We start from the raw sequence: 14,609 nt of genomic DNA, 5'->3' as shown, positions 1-14,609 counted from the left end.
ATTTGACGTTTAGCCCAAGCTTATAGCATTTCACAATTCTTTCAGAAATGTCCATCCTCAAAGCCTTTATATTTGGTATATTATCTTTAAATTACATTGCAAAATGCCCACTTATAAAATATATACCAAATGTTAATCACTTAAAGCTCCAAATGCAGAAACTGTTTGGCATTAGATAAACATCTTAAATGTGAAATAGGCAAGAACACCTTGAAATAATGCTTAACTAATCACAAAGCAACTACTCTGCAATAGATGGGTGAACCACTAATTAGTCAAAAGGAAATAAAACTGTCATGGTAGGATAAAAGGATAAAGAGAAATAAGCAGTAATTACTGTTTTATCATCAGAGAAAGTAGCATCAAAACACGGCTCAGTGAAGAGGGAAGAAAACCCACAGCTCTATAAGTAAATACGAGCACTCATTAAATTAGTACTTGGAGCTAAACACAACTCAGGATGAAAATGACATCTCAAAAAGTGCATTCAAAAAAGGAAAAAAAAAATACCATAAAGAGTATGTAAAGGTGCTTTAGTTAGGGTATGCGGCATATTAAAGAATAATATTACATGACAATTTTCTTAAACTGCTTAAAAATTTCCAAGCCAGTCTTAAAATAGCTGTTTACTAAGGATTGAGGTAGGTCTACTAGACCAGGTTAGTCTTTTCAAAGTTTAATTGGTACACTTAATATGTAAATGGTACCAACAAGTGTAATGAGATGTATTTTAAACTTTAAAGTTTGGAACAACTTACATTCTGTTGCTTGGAATAATCTTGTGCCCTTCTCTGAACCAGGTCACTTGAGGTCTGGGGCAGCTGGTGATGGGCAGTAAGTTGAGTACAGCTGCATGTCCTTGAGAGACCATTTTTCTCTGATCTGTATCCATGAAATTTCCCATATCTGCAAAGAAAAATCAGACCTTTTAAGTTTCAGAAAATTCTTTTTTGAGGGGGCGGGAGGTCAAAGATGGAAATAACTATATTTTATTGCAAAGTCACCAATGTTGCTATAATTAAGCAGTAAGACCAGAGACGTGCAGTAATGCTGATGAGTGCAGACTGGGTGGTAAAGCGGAGCATGAGACAAAGCCATGTGCCTCCAAAGTACCCACGAAGTGCATGAGTCAGCAGAACTTCAGGGTCTTTGTGTCGCTGCAACAATACAATGAAATGTTTACAACCAATTTTAATATTGAAATAAACTGTGGAAAAGCATCCTCAAGCCACACGAAGCATTTTCCCAGAAATGATAATAAAATGATTTCAGACATCCCCCGGCTCCCAGATCTCTCCAGCTGGTTCTACCCAGGCACCCACTGCTATCCTGCTCAGTTTCTCCTTCTCTTTGTTTCTGGGGTGAATGCTCCCTAAAAGATCTTTTGGGAGAAATATTTAACCATTGATTCATTTTTAGAGGGTTCTCCAAACCCCATACTACTGACTTAATTTGGGGCAGGTAGGTTTTGTTCCAGTCTTTGGGCTACTGGTTTACAACATTTAAAAAATGAGATCACAGGAAAAAACCCAGCCTTTAGAATGTGGGTATATGTGGCCAATTTTTAAATCAGTACCATTTCAAAGTTTTTAAAAATTTCCACATTATGATTAGCTACAGATATATGTATACACACATGGCATATATACAATTTTGTCTGAATGCATATAAATTTGGAACAGTCCATAAAAGATCTCTATTATCAACGGATTTGTGATTCAGAAGAAATTATTGACTATGTTACAAGCAGTGTTTAATAGTCTAGGAAAAGATGAAACAAATGAAACAGATTAGGAAAATATGCACGGTTATTTTAAAGTAAAGTGAAATTTGTTATCAAAGAGAAGGAGAAAAGAGATAAAATCTAGCGCTAGAGGTAAAGAATAGAAACAAGGATATTACATGAAACAATTTATTAAATATAATAAATTCTAAGCTTATTCAAATATGTTTTGGGTATTGACCTTAATTTTTTATTTATGAATTATGTTTTCAATTATTCAATTGAATAAAAGTTCTGAATTATTCTGCAGACAGGCTTAGTTGAGTGACTTCACCACCACAGTTCAGAAAAATGTAAGCCTCCCTGGTAATTAATACTATAACTAAACACGTATAGCAACAGCACCTTACCCAGTCACTAGTAATTACCGTAGAAAAGTAGAATAACTAGAAATTATTTTATCTTATACAGTAACACTGAAAACCACAAGCCTTAACTGGGGTCAAAATGACATATGAGAAAATATTGTCATCACTGGTTGACACAGCCCAAGTTAGGAGCTTTTTAGAGTTCTCTAAATCTATTACAACATATTTATATGTAATTTAAAATTTCTTAACACTTTTTGCTTTCTTTTAAATGAAGAGACATTTTGGTAGTAAATTCAAAATATAATAACGCCTACAGGCCATTTTAGATGGACCCTACCCATCACAGATTTTGGACTAGGAAAGTATTAAATGTTTTGCATCAGCCAACTTCCCTCTCCACATCCTCCTAAAGACTACACCAAAATTCAAGGCCCCTGTATTCTGATATCCCCTCCAGTTACTTTTAAAGGTTTCGTTCTCCAAAATGGCCTGCCCAGTAGAGAATTAATTAATTCACTACAGCATTAATACATGCTATCCACGTACTTTTTGTTGTGAAGCTGAAGGATTTCTAAACAAATCACTGGAAAGAACTGAATATGAATTGATAAAATTTTAACTAATTGGGTTTAATCTTTTATTTTAAAAATATCTGAACCTGGATATGATAAAAGCTAAGAGCAGCTAACTCACAAAACAGAAGGCATCTTGCTCATTTTTTAAATCCTCAACAGAGCCTTATCTATTGAATTGAAAACAGTGGCATTTACTTCATTAGCCCCAGATCATTGTCAGACCAGTTGCATTAGCTATTTACTTCTCTCTCAACCGATCTTAGAAATTATACTATTCCAAATAGAACCCAAGATAGAAACTCGACTCCCACCATGGTTAAAGGTGATTTTGATTAGTGTTTTGTTATTTAACATTTGTAGATCTTTTCAGTGTTCACATACATGCGACTTGAACTTCTGATCTTCTTTGCAAGAGGGCTCCCATTCTGTTTCGAACCACACAGCGGTAAAACCCAGCATCCAGCCTCTGTAAAGATGGAATAACATACCTGCCAAACACCAAAAAGCAGTGTTAATGGTTCCGTACCTAGGCAGCCAGCCTTGGCATCTCATCTAGTATATTTTGGTATCTAGTACCAAAAATATTTAATTTTTGATAAACTAATATCTATGCAAGCCTTCCCTGACCTACACACTTACTGCAACTGCAATTTATTTGTGAGATTATTTAATTGCTATTTGTCTCTCCAACTAGGCTGTAAATATCACATGAAGCTAGTTCTGGAACTGTCTTGTTCACCATTGTACCATCACGTGTACGTGCCATCGCGTAGTATCAAAAGATATCACTCAAAACTGCCTGAATGAATAAGAAGTATTAAATAGCTAAAAATCATTACACGTAAACCAGACCTTTCAATTTTTTTTATAATTCTGTCTCTCAGAATTTCTAAAAATTATTTCTACAACTGGCAATGGTCTTAACATAATGTGTTGTGTCATTCCGCATCAAAGTTCAAACAATGCAGGATGAGACACAGGTGTCATTCAGGCAAAGCAAGCAGTGACATCAGGGCACAACTCCCCTCTCCAGTCCCCACAGCGAGCAGACATCTCCCAACACCATTTACACACTTTCCTTAGTTCACATATGGCTTGACACTAACTTTTAAAACTTTCTTGATTGGCTGAGAGGTTATTTCATTTGTATTTTCCATTCCTGCGACTATAAGTAACCATCCCTCAAATCAATGCCTTTCTAACAACGTCAGTAAATTTTATGGGGGGGAAAGGTAGCTAGAAGATACGGTTTCCATAAAAGTCCTGGTTTAGGTTTATGGTTAGTTTTATAATTCAGGATATTTTTAAATCCACGAACAAGCAGGAGGTACAACCGAGGAACACTTCATGTGAGTTCTGCAGCTCCGGAGCTCAAACCTTTCATGCTACTTAGAAGAGTGCATTTAATTGGTTTCTAAGCCATGTTCACTAAAAATCAAGAATAAGGCTTGATTTTCACACATGGGAGGGTGCCTATCCTAAGAAAGAATAAGAGAGCTAAAACCCAATCAAATAGAAGCCTACTTTCCAAAAAAAGAGAAAACACAGTGATGCTATCCTTTCTAAAAACATGTTCTGGTAATAGTTATCTTCAATTTAAAAATACTTCCTCTTACAAAGTATAATCAGAGAAACCTAAAAAAAAAAAAAAAAAATCAGGTTAAAGGCACCAAGTATGGTATGCTTTATTTGCTCAGCTCTTACACATACCTTAAAATCACTTATATTCAACTAATTGCTCATCTTTCTATTCAAGTATGTCCAATTAGTCAACTGGAAAAAGGAACTGATAGGCATAATTTTTAAGTGAATGAAACATTTGGACAATACAGGTAATTCAGTATTAAGCAAATATTAATCAGAGTGTGTTTACCCTCTGATAACCATCTTGAGATCTTACAGCAAGATTAATAAAATATTTTATGAAAAAATACTGCTGAATCTCAGTCTTCAAAATTTTATTCTATTCTGAGGAATGGTTTATCTCAAACAAAAAATTAATTAGTGAAGACAATCAGAACAATACCAAACTGAACACAAAGAGTCAACGCCATTTATTTAAATTACAAATCAAGACTAGACGGATGAGCAGCTTTGATTATTATACACTATGATTATAATTAGGAGGGGTTTTGAGATTAGGTTAAAACAAAGTCAATAAAAGTTTTCAGAAAAGAAATAACACAAGTTATTGGAGTACATATTTGAAAAGCTACAAGAGCAGTTTTATCATTGCAAACTAACCACATTTATATGATTGTTATTCATTTCATTTTTCCTTTTTTGCAGTATCCTGAATAGATTTTATATTCTTACAAATTTCTATAGTAATCTTGTGTACTAATGCACAAAAACAGCACTGCTTTCAAACAACTGGGAAAACCAGATACAAAACTGAATATTAGGCATATGCTGTTTTGTACTGTCTCTTTAGTCTAATGTCTCACCAGGGAAAAGATACACAAAAAAGTGGCAAAGTACTCCACCTATTACAGGAATTCCTACACAAATTATGTTTACCCAACAGATGGGAATATTCATTGCAAGCCTATTGTTTATAAACACACATTTTTAAGCAGAGAAAGTATCCTGGCTCCTTATAAGAAAATATGATAAAATCCTAGCACCATATGCCACTAACATATAGAAAATGACTGCTCCTATTTCAGATAAGCACAGCTGGGAATGTTTGTGTTCACTGTTTCAGGGCAGAATCTACTAGACTAACAGAACCTTTTCCAGGGCTAGTTCATTATCAGGAGGAGCAAATTAAAGAAAATCAAACACAAAACCACAACAAACCCCAGGGTTTAAACATTCACTTCTGCTACGTAGGAGAATACCTCAGCTCCAAACTGCCACTCGGAATGGGCAACAAGAGCAACCCTAGAACTTCTCCAAGAAGCAGTTTTAGGTCCATTTCCGCCCGTGAACAACTGCTTGACTAGCCCTGCCTGGAGAGGATACCTGACATTTTCTGTGTGCCCAGGGTCTGCACCATGTTCTTGCATTTGGGGAATTCTCCACCAAGAGTCCTGGTGGAGGCAGACCCCTACATCAGCAGGGCACAGGAATGAGATACCACAGGACCACTGCACACACATGCTCTGGGCTTTCAGATCTGGGGCTGGCAATGCACAGGAGCAGGGCTAAAGGAGAATCTGTCCAACAGCAGCAGCGGTGGGGCGCAATGGAGCCCCGGATCAGGGGAGCGGTGCAAGTGTCCAGTGCCCATAGGGGCAGTGGCTCAAGCAGTGGCAAGCAGGGTGCAGCAGTACCAGCAGCAGGACCCTATGGGACTGGCTCTTGGGGCAATTTGGCTCTGATGGGCTCGCCTCCCTCTCTTCCTGCCCAATGTCCAGTCAGTCCAGTGACTGTAAGAGCAACCGAATGTCCAGGTGACAACTTCCTTTTTTGTTTCAACGAGAGAGGGTTTGTTTGGCTTGTCCTAGAACTCCCCAGAATGTAGCCAAAATAATTTTGGTTGAAAAGGCTTCTGAAGTTACTAGGTACTCACCATGGTCACAGAAAAACCTAAATAATGCCTCACTGAATCATCTCTTTTTAAAAAATCATGGCTTCCCAGCTAACCACTAAGAATCATTAAGTGGTAAATAGTCCCCCCAAAACTGAGACTAATTAATCTTTTATAAGGAGTATTCCTGCCATGAGCCACTAAAATTTTAGAAAATGTCTGACAAAATACTATCTGCTTTGGAACAGTTACTGTTGAGCAGTTCTTCCCAACAAGAGTTAAATGCTCTAAGCACACAGGTCTACAGAGACCTATCACAGTTCAGAATAACGAAACCACATCTTTGATATAGAAGAGAAAACCCATACTTCTCCCTCTAAGGTCAGTGGACACAACTCGATCCATGAGAAAGAATTTTCATACCCATTAAAATTAGATAAAAGTTTTTTTTTCTTTTTGGGGGGGTCTACATTCATTTTATGCCACTCCAGACAAGACTATTCCCCACAGCTTTAATTTTTTAAAAATTAAAGTATGAAAATATCTATTCTGGTATGAAAGTATCTGGTATGAAAGTATCTATTCTGCATGAAAATAAACAACAAAGTTCTATAATAAACTTTTATAGCCTGGCCCAAAGCCCATTATTATCTTTAAAGTGAAAAAAGGTTTAGGAAAAAAAAAAACGAAAACAAAACTAAGCCATTTATATCCTTCTTGGAACTAATTCCATTCTATTTGTGGAAACAAGATTACAAATAATTGTATTTTCAATTTTATTTTTATAAATTTCCTATATGAACATTTAAAATACAGCAACAGTCGAAAGTGGAATGAGTCCATAGCTGACTTTCGCCACAAGCAAAGAGTGAAATGAGAAATCCAGACTGAAACTTGTTAACAAAGAGACGGACACAAAATTTTGAAGGTGTGTCCAGCTCACTAATAGGTCTTAGACGTTAAGCAAATTGAGGGTTATGTTTTGAATCCTTTCAAAAGAGTTACAGTAATCAGTATGAAGTTAAAGTAAACAGCATAATAGAGATAGAAGTTAGCCGATAGGAACATTATACTCGCTAAAGTTCTTTAATCTCTATTTCATTTACTGAAAATTCTGCATTAAGTTGAAAGAGGCAATAAACAGGTCCCTGCTGGGGATGGGCTAAGGAAGCATCTACGGAATCTGTCTGGGAATATAAATCTGGGGATTGAAAACCCTCCAGGGACCAAGTGGATGCTGAGTATCCACATACCAGGAATAACTGCATTTAAATTTTATATTCACTTATAAACGCCAATTCAAAATTTCTAGAGTTAACATTGAAAAGTTCCCAGGAATCTTCTTCTGGGATTGTGGTTTATGTGATTTTCTCTAACAGTAACAATGTTTTGGGATCATTCATTCTTCATCCATTCCTACCTTCTATTATCAAACCAGGGACAGTCAAGGAGAAATTCACATTTTGGTAAACATGGACACATGACCGGAACTAGTCTGTCAGATCTGTCATTAGGAGACAATGCTCTCTCAAGTCAGTAAGAATGGAGTTTCAGAAAATCTTTGTGAAAGACAGAGATTTTTTTAGAGCTAAAAGTCCTTTATTCATCTCTGTTTACTTAATTCTTTATATTGCCAGGTTCTCTAGAAATATTTTTTAAAAAAATCTAGAACCGTTATATGAAGGGCTAAAATATGAGGGGAAATGTTAGTTTCTACACAGTCAAAATGATCCACACCAAAACACAATGGAAAGAAGACCTAAGCTATTAAGTGTTGCAATATTAGCACAAGTGAATTAGAAACGTAAATGAAAAAGCTTTCACTTGTCTCATGGAAGCACTTGTCGACAATCATGTTACAGAGTTGTTTGGTCACTCTGGCTAAAGTTCTCCACTTAGAACCCACAATGATCCTGAGATGAATGAGTCAAATGGAATCACTTCTTCAAATCCAAGTCATCTCCAGTAAGAACTTTTAAAAGTTCAATGCTACTCCGCTTCAGAAATTCTCCGGAAACAATCATATCTGCTATGACCACATGGAGTTGAAAAGACGGTCAATTAAAATCAGAAACAAACGATACGCAACTTTGTGGGAGAGATATAAGCATTGGGACACACCATATTAATATTAGAGATCAAAATCGAACAAGACAGCACAGACTCATAGCACTTTAATTAAGCCTTGGAAATCAATGTCAGATACTTCGACTAGGAATGAGATGAGAATAGTCCACCCACTTTTACCTGCCAAAGTTTATCTTCCCCTTCCTTACAAACAAATAGACAAAAGGACTGGATGCCTTAGGAATGAAAAATTCATTTGTTAATTCCAGGGCTCCTAAATATAACCATGTGATATAGAAGAAAGGCCAAAATTAGGTTGAAAGCTTTACACTAAGTGCCCAACCATTCGCATCTTGGGCACTAGGAAATAAGAAAGTTACCCCAAGCCTTAAGCAGCTTGGAACTATAAGGGGTTCTACTGGGTTGGGTTGGCCAAAAGGTTCATTTGGTCTTTTCCGCAAGATGGCTCTAGTAGCACTTAGTTGTCTTTAACTTCATTTGAAACAATTTTGTTAGATTGTATGTGACAGCTGTCATATCAGCATGCACTAAAAAAAGACATCAAAATTGGTGAATTTTTGTGTAGCCATTTTAATATTGAAGATAGAAGAAAAAAGCAACATTTTTGGCATATTATGCTTTATTACTTCAAGAAAGGTAAAAGTGCAACTGAAATGCAAAAAAAAGATTTGTGCAGTGTATGGAGAAAGTGCTGCGACTGACTGAACATATGAAAAGTGGTTTGCGAAGTTTCGTGCTGGAGATTTCTCGCTGGAAGATGCTCCACGGTCCGGTAGACCAGTTGAAGTTGATAGCAATCAAATTGAGACATTAATTGAGAACAATCAACACTATACCATGTGGGAGACAGCCTCAAAACATACTCAAAATATCCAAATGAAGCGTTGAAAATCATTTGCACCAGTTTGGTTATGTTAATCGCTTTGACGTTTGGGTTCCACATAAGTTAAGCGAAAAAAACCCTTCTTGACTGTACTTCCACATGCGATTCTCTACTTAATGTAATGAAAACATTCCATTTTTAAAACAAATTGTGGCGAGCGATGAAAAGTGGGTACCGTACAATACTGTGGAACAGAAGAGATCGTGGGGCAAGCGAAGTGAACCACCACCAACCACACCAAAGGCCGGTCTTCATCCGAAGAAGGTGATGTTGTATGTATGGTGGCACTGGAAGGGAGTCCTTTATTACGAGCTCATTCCGGAAAACCAAACGATTAATGCCAACAAGGACTGATCCCAATTAGACCAACTAAAAGCGGTGCTTGACGAAAAGCGTCCAGAATCAGTCAACAGAAAACGCATAATCTACCGTCAGGGTAATGCAAGACAGCTTGTTTCTTTGATGACCAGGCAAAAACTGTCACAGCTTGGCTGGGAAGTTCTGATTCATCTGCCGTATTCAGCAGACATTGCACCTTTGGATTTCCATTTATGTAGGTCTTTACAAAATTCTCTTAATGGAAAAAATTTCAATTCCTTGGAAGACTATAAAAGGCACCTGGAACAGTTCTTTGCTCAAAAAGATAGAAAGTTTTGGGAAGATGGAATTATGAAGTTGCCTGAAAAATGGCAGAAGGTAGTAGAACAAATGTGTGAATATGTTGTTCAATAAAGTTCTTGGTGAAAATGAAAAATGTGTCTTTTATTTTTACTTAAAAACTGAAGGCACTTTTTGGCCAACCCAATACTTATTTTAGTCAAAATGGGCAAGACGAGTTCATTTGAACCAAAATACAATCTGTTGTTGTTGTGAGCTGGGCAGCTCCCAGAGGACAGGACCAATGAAGAGTGAACCAGGAGAAAAGAATGACTGTAAACAAGGTTAGGAAAACTGAAGCTCAACAACCTGGGGAACTCAGCCCTTTGTGGGAAGCTGTAGGTGGGAGTCGCACTCAGTTTGGCTGGCTGATGAAGAAACCAACTGGTTATGTTTCACTTAAGAAAAGGGTTCTCAATTAAACGGACCTTGCCTGATGAGTAGGGGCCTCAGCAGATTCAAAACAAAACAAAATATAAAAACAGGTATAGGAGTCTAACTCATGGCTTAGTGATGAGGTTCTGTCTCAGGGTCTCAAGCCTAAAGGGTACGGCCAAGGGATCAATCTGGGAAAGTTTGACATGGCAGTAATACTGAGTTTTCAGACATACAAACATGGAATATCTGTCCATTTATTTAGGTCTTCTTTTATTTCCTTAGGCAACGCTTTATAGTTTTTAGTGTAAAAATGTGCAAATTCCATGTCAGATTTATCTCTAAGATTTTTGAAGATATTTTAAAAATATATTTATAAGATAGTTTTAATAAAAATTATAGATTTTAATAAATTGCAGATTATTCTTTCCTAGTATACAGAAATATAACGGATTTTTGTATGCTCATCTTGCATCCTGTAACACTGCTAAACACATAAATTTTAGCAGCTTTTTAAAGATAATATCATTTTCTGAAATCATGTAACCCTCAATAAAATACATTTTTACATCTTCTCTTACAATCTAGATGCTTTTTATTTCTTTTTCTTATTGCACTGGCTGGTAACTCCATTATTGGGATCTGTTGAGCTTCTTGCATTGATGAGTTTGTAGTTTTCATCAAATGTAAAACTTTTTCAGTATTATTTATTCAAATAATTTTCCACCCCTGCCTCCTTTGGGATTCCAGTTATACATATATTAGGCCATTTGACGTTGTCCTGTAATTCACTAATGGTCTTTTCATTGTGTTTGATTTCTTTTTTTTCCTATCTGCCTTTCATTTTGAAGAGTTATATTGCTATATTTTAAAGTTTACTAATATTTTCTTCTGCAACATCTAATCTGCTAGTCCCATCCAATGTGTTTTTCATCTCAGACATTATATGTTTCATCTGATCACATGGAATACAGTTACGATGGTTCAACGCACTTCTCTGCTAATTCTAACATCTGTGTCAGCTTTGGTTTGGTTTCAATTGATTGATTTTTCTCATTTTGGGTCACGCTTTCCTTCTTCTTTACATGCCTGATAATCTCTGATTGGATTCTAGACATTGTAAATTTTGGTGCTGGATATTTTTGTACTCCTATAAATATTCCTGAGCTTTCTTCTCCAGTGCTGCAAAGATACCTGGAAATGGTTTGATCCTTTCTGGTCTTGCTTTTAAGATTTCTTAGGCAGGACCAGAGCTGTGTTTGGTCCGGGGTTAGTAACCCCCACTACAGACCCAGGACACTTCTGTGTACCCTATCCAATAACCCCATGGATTACAAGGTTTTTCAGTCTGGCTGCTGAGAAGAGGCACTGAACCCCATGCTGTGCGAACCTGGGGAACTACTGCCTCCACTTTTTGGGTCCCTGGGCAGTCTCCTTACATGAATGTGCCAGTGAATAATCTGCTAAATACTAGACAAAGAACCTCTGAGGATCTCCAGAGTTCACCCTCTACACAGCTCTCTCCTCTCCAGTACTCTGCCTTGATCTCTCTGAACTCTCAGCTCCCTTCACCGCAGGGATCCCTCCAGGTTTCACCTGTGTTCTCCCTCTCTGTGCCACAGCCTGGAAATTCTCTCAGGGCAGTGAGCCGAGCAATCACAGGGCTCACCTTGTTGGTTTTCCATCTCTCAGCCATCACACCTTCGGTTGCCTGATGTCCAGTATCTTGAAAACAATTATTCTATATACTTCGTCCAGTGTTATGGTTGTTTAGATTGCCTATCTAGAATTCTCCTTCAACTCTCTCAGTGAGGTTTTCTATTTTTCTGCATGTTCTACTCATTTCTTATAAAGGTTATTCCCAGGTATTTAATAAATTTTACTGATATTGTAGAATTTTCGTTCTTTTATAGGACATAAGAAAAAGTAAATTTTCCCTTAACCATTCCTATTTTTTTACTGAAATAAAAAGATAAATATCCATCAAATTTCTACTGTTTATACTGTAACAGAAATTGAACCAGAGGCAGATCATGTAAGGAGACTATTTAGAGTATCCAATTATTCCTCCTGCTGGAACGAGTATTGTGCCTAGCACTAGAAATTTTGGGCATATATATATATTTTGAATATAATTACAAAATATTTTTTATCCCATAGTAGAAAAAATAATTTACAGTAAATATTTTCTGGGGAAAAAAAAATGGAGACAAATCTGCCTATGACACTTAAGCAACTTTGTTTAATTACTGAACTACTCTCATTTTCCCAGTGTAGCCATCTGTGCCTAAACATGGATATAAGCATCACTATGAACAATATAACATTTGAAACTTACTAAAACTCATTGTTCAGTTTATAACACAAGCAGCAAAGAAAATGTTATTTTTAGTCAAAGATGGAAAAGCTGAATTTATATTAAATATTTGCTTTTTTTAGGGTTAGCACTTTCATAACTGACACCAAAGGGTGGAGTTAGGAAACAGCTACCGTTTTTATAGAGTATGTTTTCCAATTTGAGACTTACAGCAGCCTCGTGAAGGTTAACATATGACAGCTGAAGGTGCTTATTGGAAGGAAGCAGATGAAAGAGTAATTTGAAAAAATAGCGTAAGATTTTTAGACAGGTTTTATATCTTGAAAAAAATGATGACAAAATACAATGGATCCTTGATAACCCATCTCAGTGTCTGAAGCCCTCAGTGAACAGAATATAATTTATCACGTCTAACCTAAACCGATTTTGCTTCAGAATAACCCATATCTTCCTAACGAGTTTCTGGTGAAATGGTAGTGAAGCATCTACCCTGTTTTAATGGTGCATATATAATGAACCACCTTCTCAATCCTGCTTCAATCAAGCAACAATGCTTTGTCTTCTTGAGGACTATCCAGGGTGTGTCAGGTTAACAGGTAAATTAGCTGGTGCGAAGAGCAATGCAAAACAGAGCTCAATCTCCTCGCATATTTTTAAGTTGACACCAAAATTTTTCTGTCATATAGAAGTTTAAATAGTTGCATATACAATAATGGCATAGTATATGTTTTGGCATTTTAAAATAAAACTGTCACACACTGTTTTAAATGTATCCAATGGAAGTTAATATAATGATTTTGATAGCCACACTTTCTATTGCTTAAAAATGAACTGACAGAGCTTTCATACTGTTTCTTTTTACTCTTTGAACTTGAGTATTAAATCCATTTATCCCACAGAATTTTATTCTAATGTAACATTTTTCTATGCCTGAAAGATACTTATTGTTTATTACCCAACATACTTCTCTGAAATAAAAATATACAAATAAATGGTAATTTAAAAAGAATTTCCTTTTGTCAAAATAGTCTAAGCACTTAAAAAAAATTTCATCTGGATTACTTGTGGATTGTAATTATTATTACCACACAGCTAATGAAAACAACATCAATGTATTACGAATTTTGAAAAATAATTATTAAACATTAAAAACTTAGAAAGGAGATATGTCTCTTGAAAGTGGCTGTTTATCCAATTACTTCACATTTTATTGAATGGAAAGTTATTTACTATCAGAATGAACAGAATTGGATAGAAATTTACTACAAAAAGAAAAGAAGGTATTGACCACATATTTGCATACAGTTAATTTAAATCTAATGAGTACACGAAGACATAGACAAGTAGAGAAGAGGCTGATGCGTACCAGCAAGCAAAACACACTGAAGTAATAAAAATGAATATGGATTTAGAATATCAAATGATATCTTTTTGCAAAAGTTAACGAAAGTGTCTTCCGAATGAATGAGAAAATATAAAGCACAAACTTTCCTATAGTGCATGGTCCTTCTACATCAGGAGGGCACATTGATCTGATGAAAGTAAACAGAACTTTTCACCCCCTCCTCGTTGAGATCTATCACTGAAGCCTCCCCGAGCTCTTTTCACTTCTGGGTAGGTGAAACGAAGACAAGTGTGTTTCAGAGAAGAGTATTTCTCAAAGGGCTTTTTATTTCTAACAAATCTTGAAAATTCTAATTCTATTATGTGTAAGTGTGTACACCACAGAGCATTACACTAAGCTTGCAGCCTGGATAAAACAAGGTGCCTTGCCTGCGGTAATTCCTGCAGATGTTTCTCTGCTTTGTTCTCATAAACGTTCCTTGAGGCACAATATATACTTTGATGATGGATGGAGAATGGAAAAGGGAAGGTTGTTCACAAAAAAATGGTACAGCTCTTGCTGACCACCTATACATCTGAACTAAGAAAACCCCAAGATTGGTCAAAAGATCCCATTTCTAGTGTCATACTCTGTCCTTAAAAGTAGTACGTATAGAGTGAAGGCAAGGAGCTCTTCTATGGAATGTTTAAAAGAGGCTTCTTCGAGCCCAATATTTTAAACTGTGCTTGTCTTGCACCCTGAAGGTGTGGTTTCACAGAAGACTCACTGGGAAAGGTGTGTCCTTCTTTTGTGAAGTGGAA

At 36.3% G+C, this 14,609-nt stretch overlaps 1 protein-coding gene across 8 annotated transcripts in view; it reads right to left on the bottom strand.

Annotated features, from left to right (window-relative positions):
* Nucleotides 1–14,609, bottom strand: part of SDK1 (sidekick cell adhesion molecule 1) — an 838,709-nt gene that overhangs the window by 525,302 nt on the left and 298,798 nt on the right. For all 8 annotated transcript variants that reach the window (XM_057528493.1, XM_057528492.1, XM_057528494.1 and 5 more), the window contains exons 3-4: nt 3,051–3,157; nt 759–906 (exon numbers count right to left, since the gene is read on the bottom strand). In XM_057528493.1, the coding sequence (XP_057384476.1) occupies nt 759–906; nt 3,051–3,157 (255 nt within the window). The remainder of the gene's footprint in view (nt 1–758; nt 907–3,050; nt 3,158–14,609) is intronic.

This window comes from Balaenoptera acutorostrata, chromosome 15 (assembly GCF_949987535.1).
Source record: "Balaenoptera acutorostrata chromosome 15, mBalAcu1.1, whole genome shotgun sequence".
NCBI classification, from domain to species: Eukaryota; Metazoa; Chordata; class Mammalia; order Artiodactyla; family Balaenopteridae; genus Balaenoptera; species Balaenoptera acutorostrata.
This window is presented reverse-complemented; position numbering and strand designations above follow the sequence as displayed.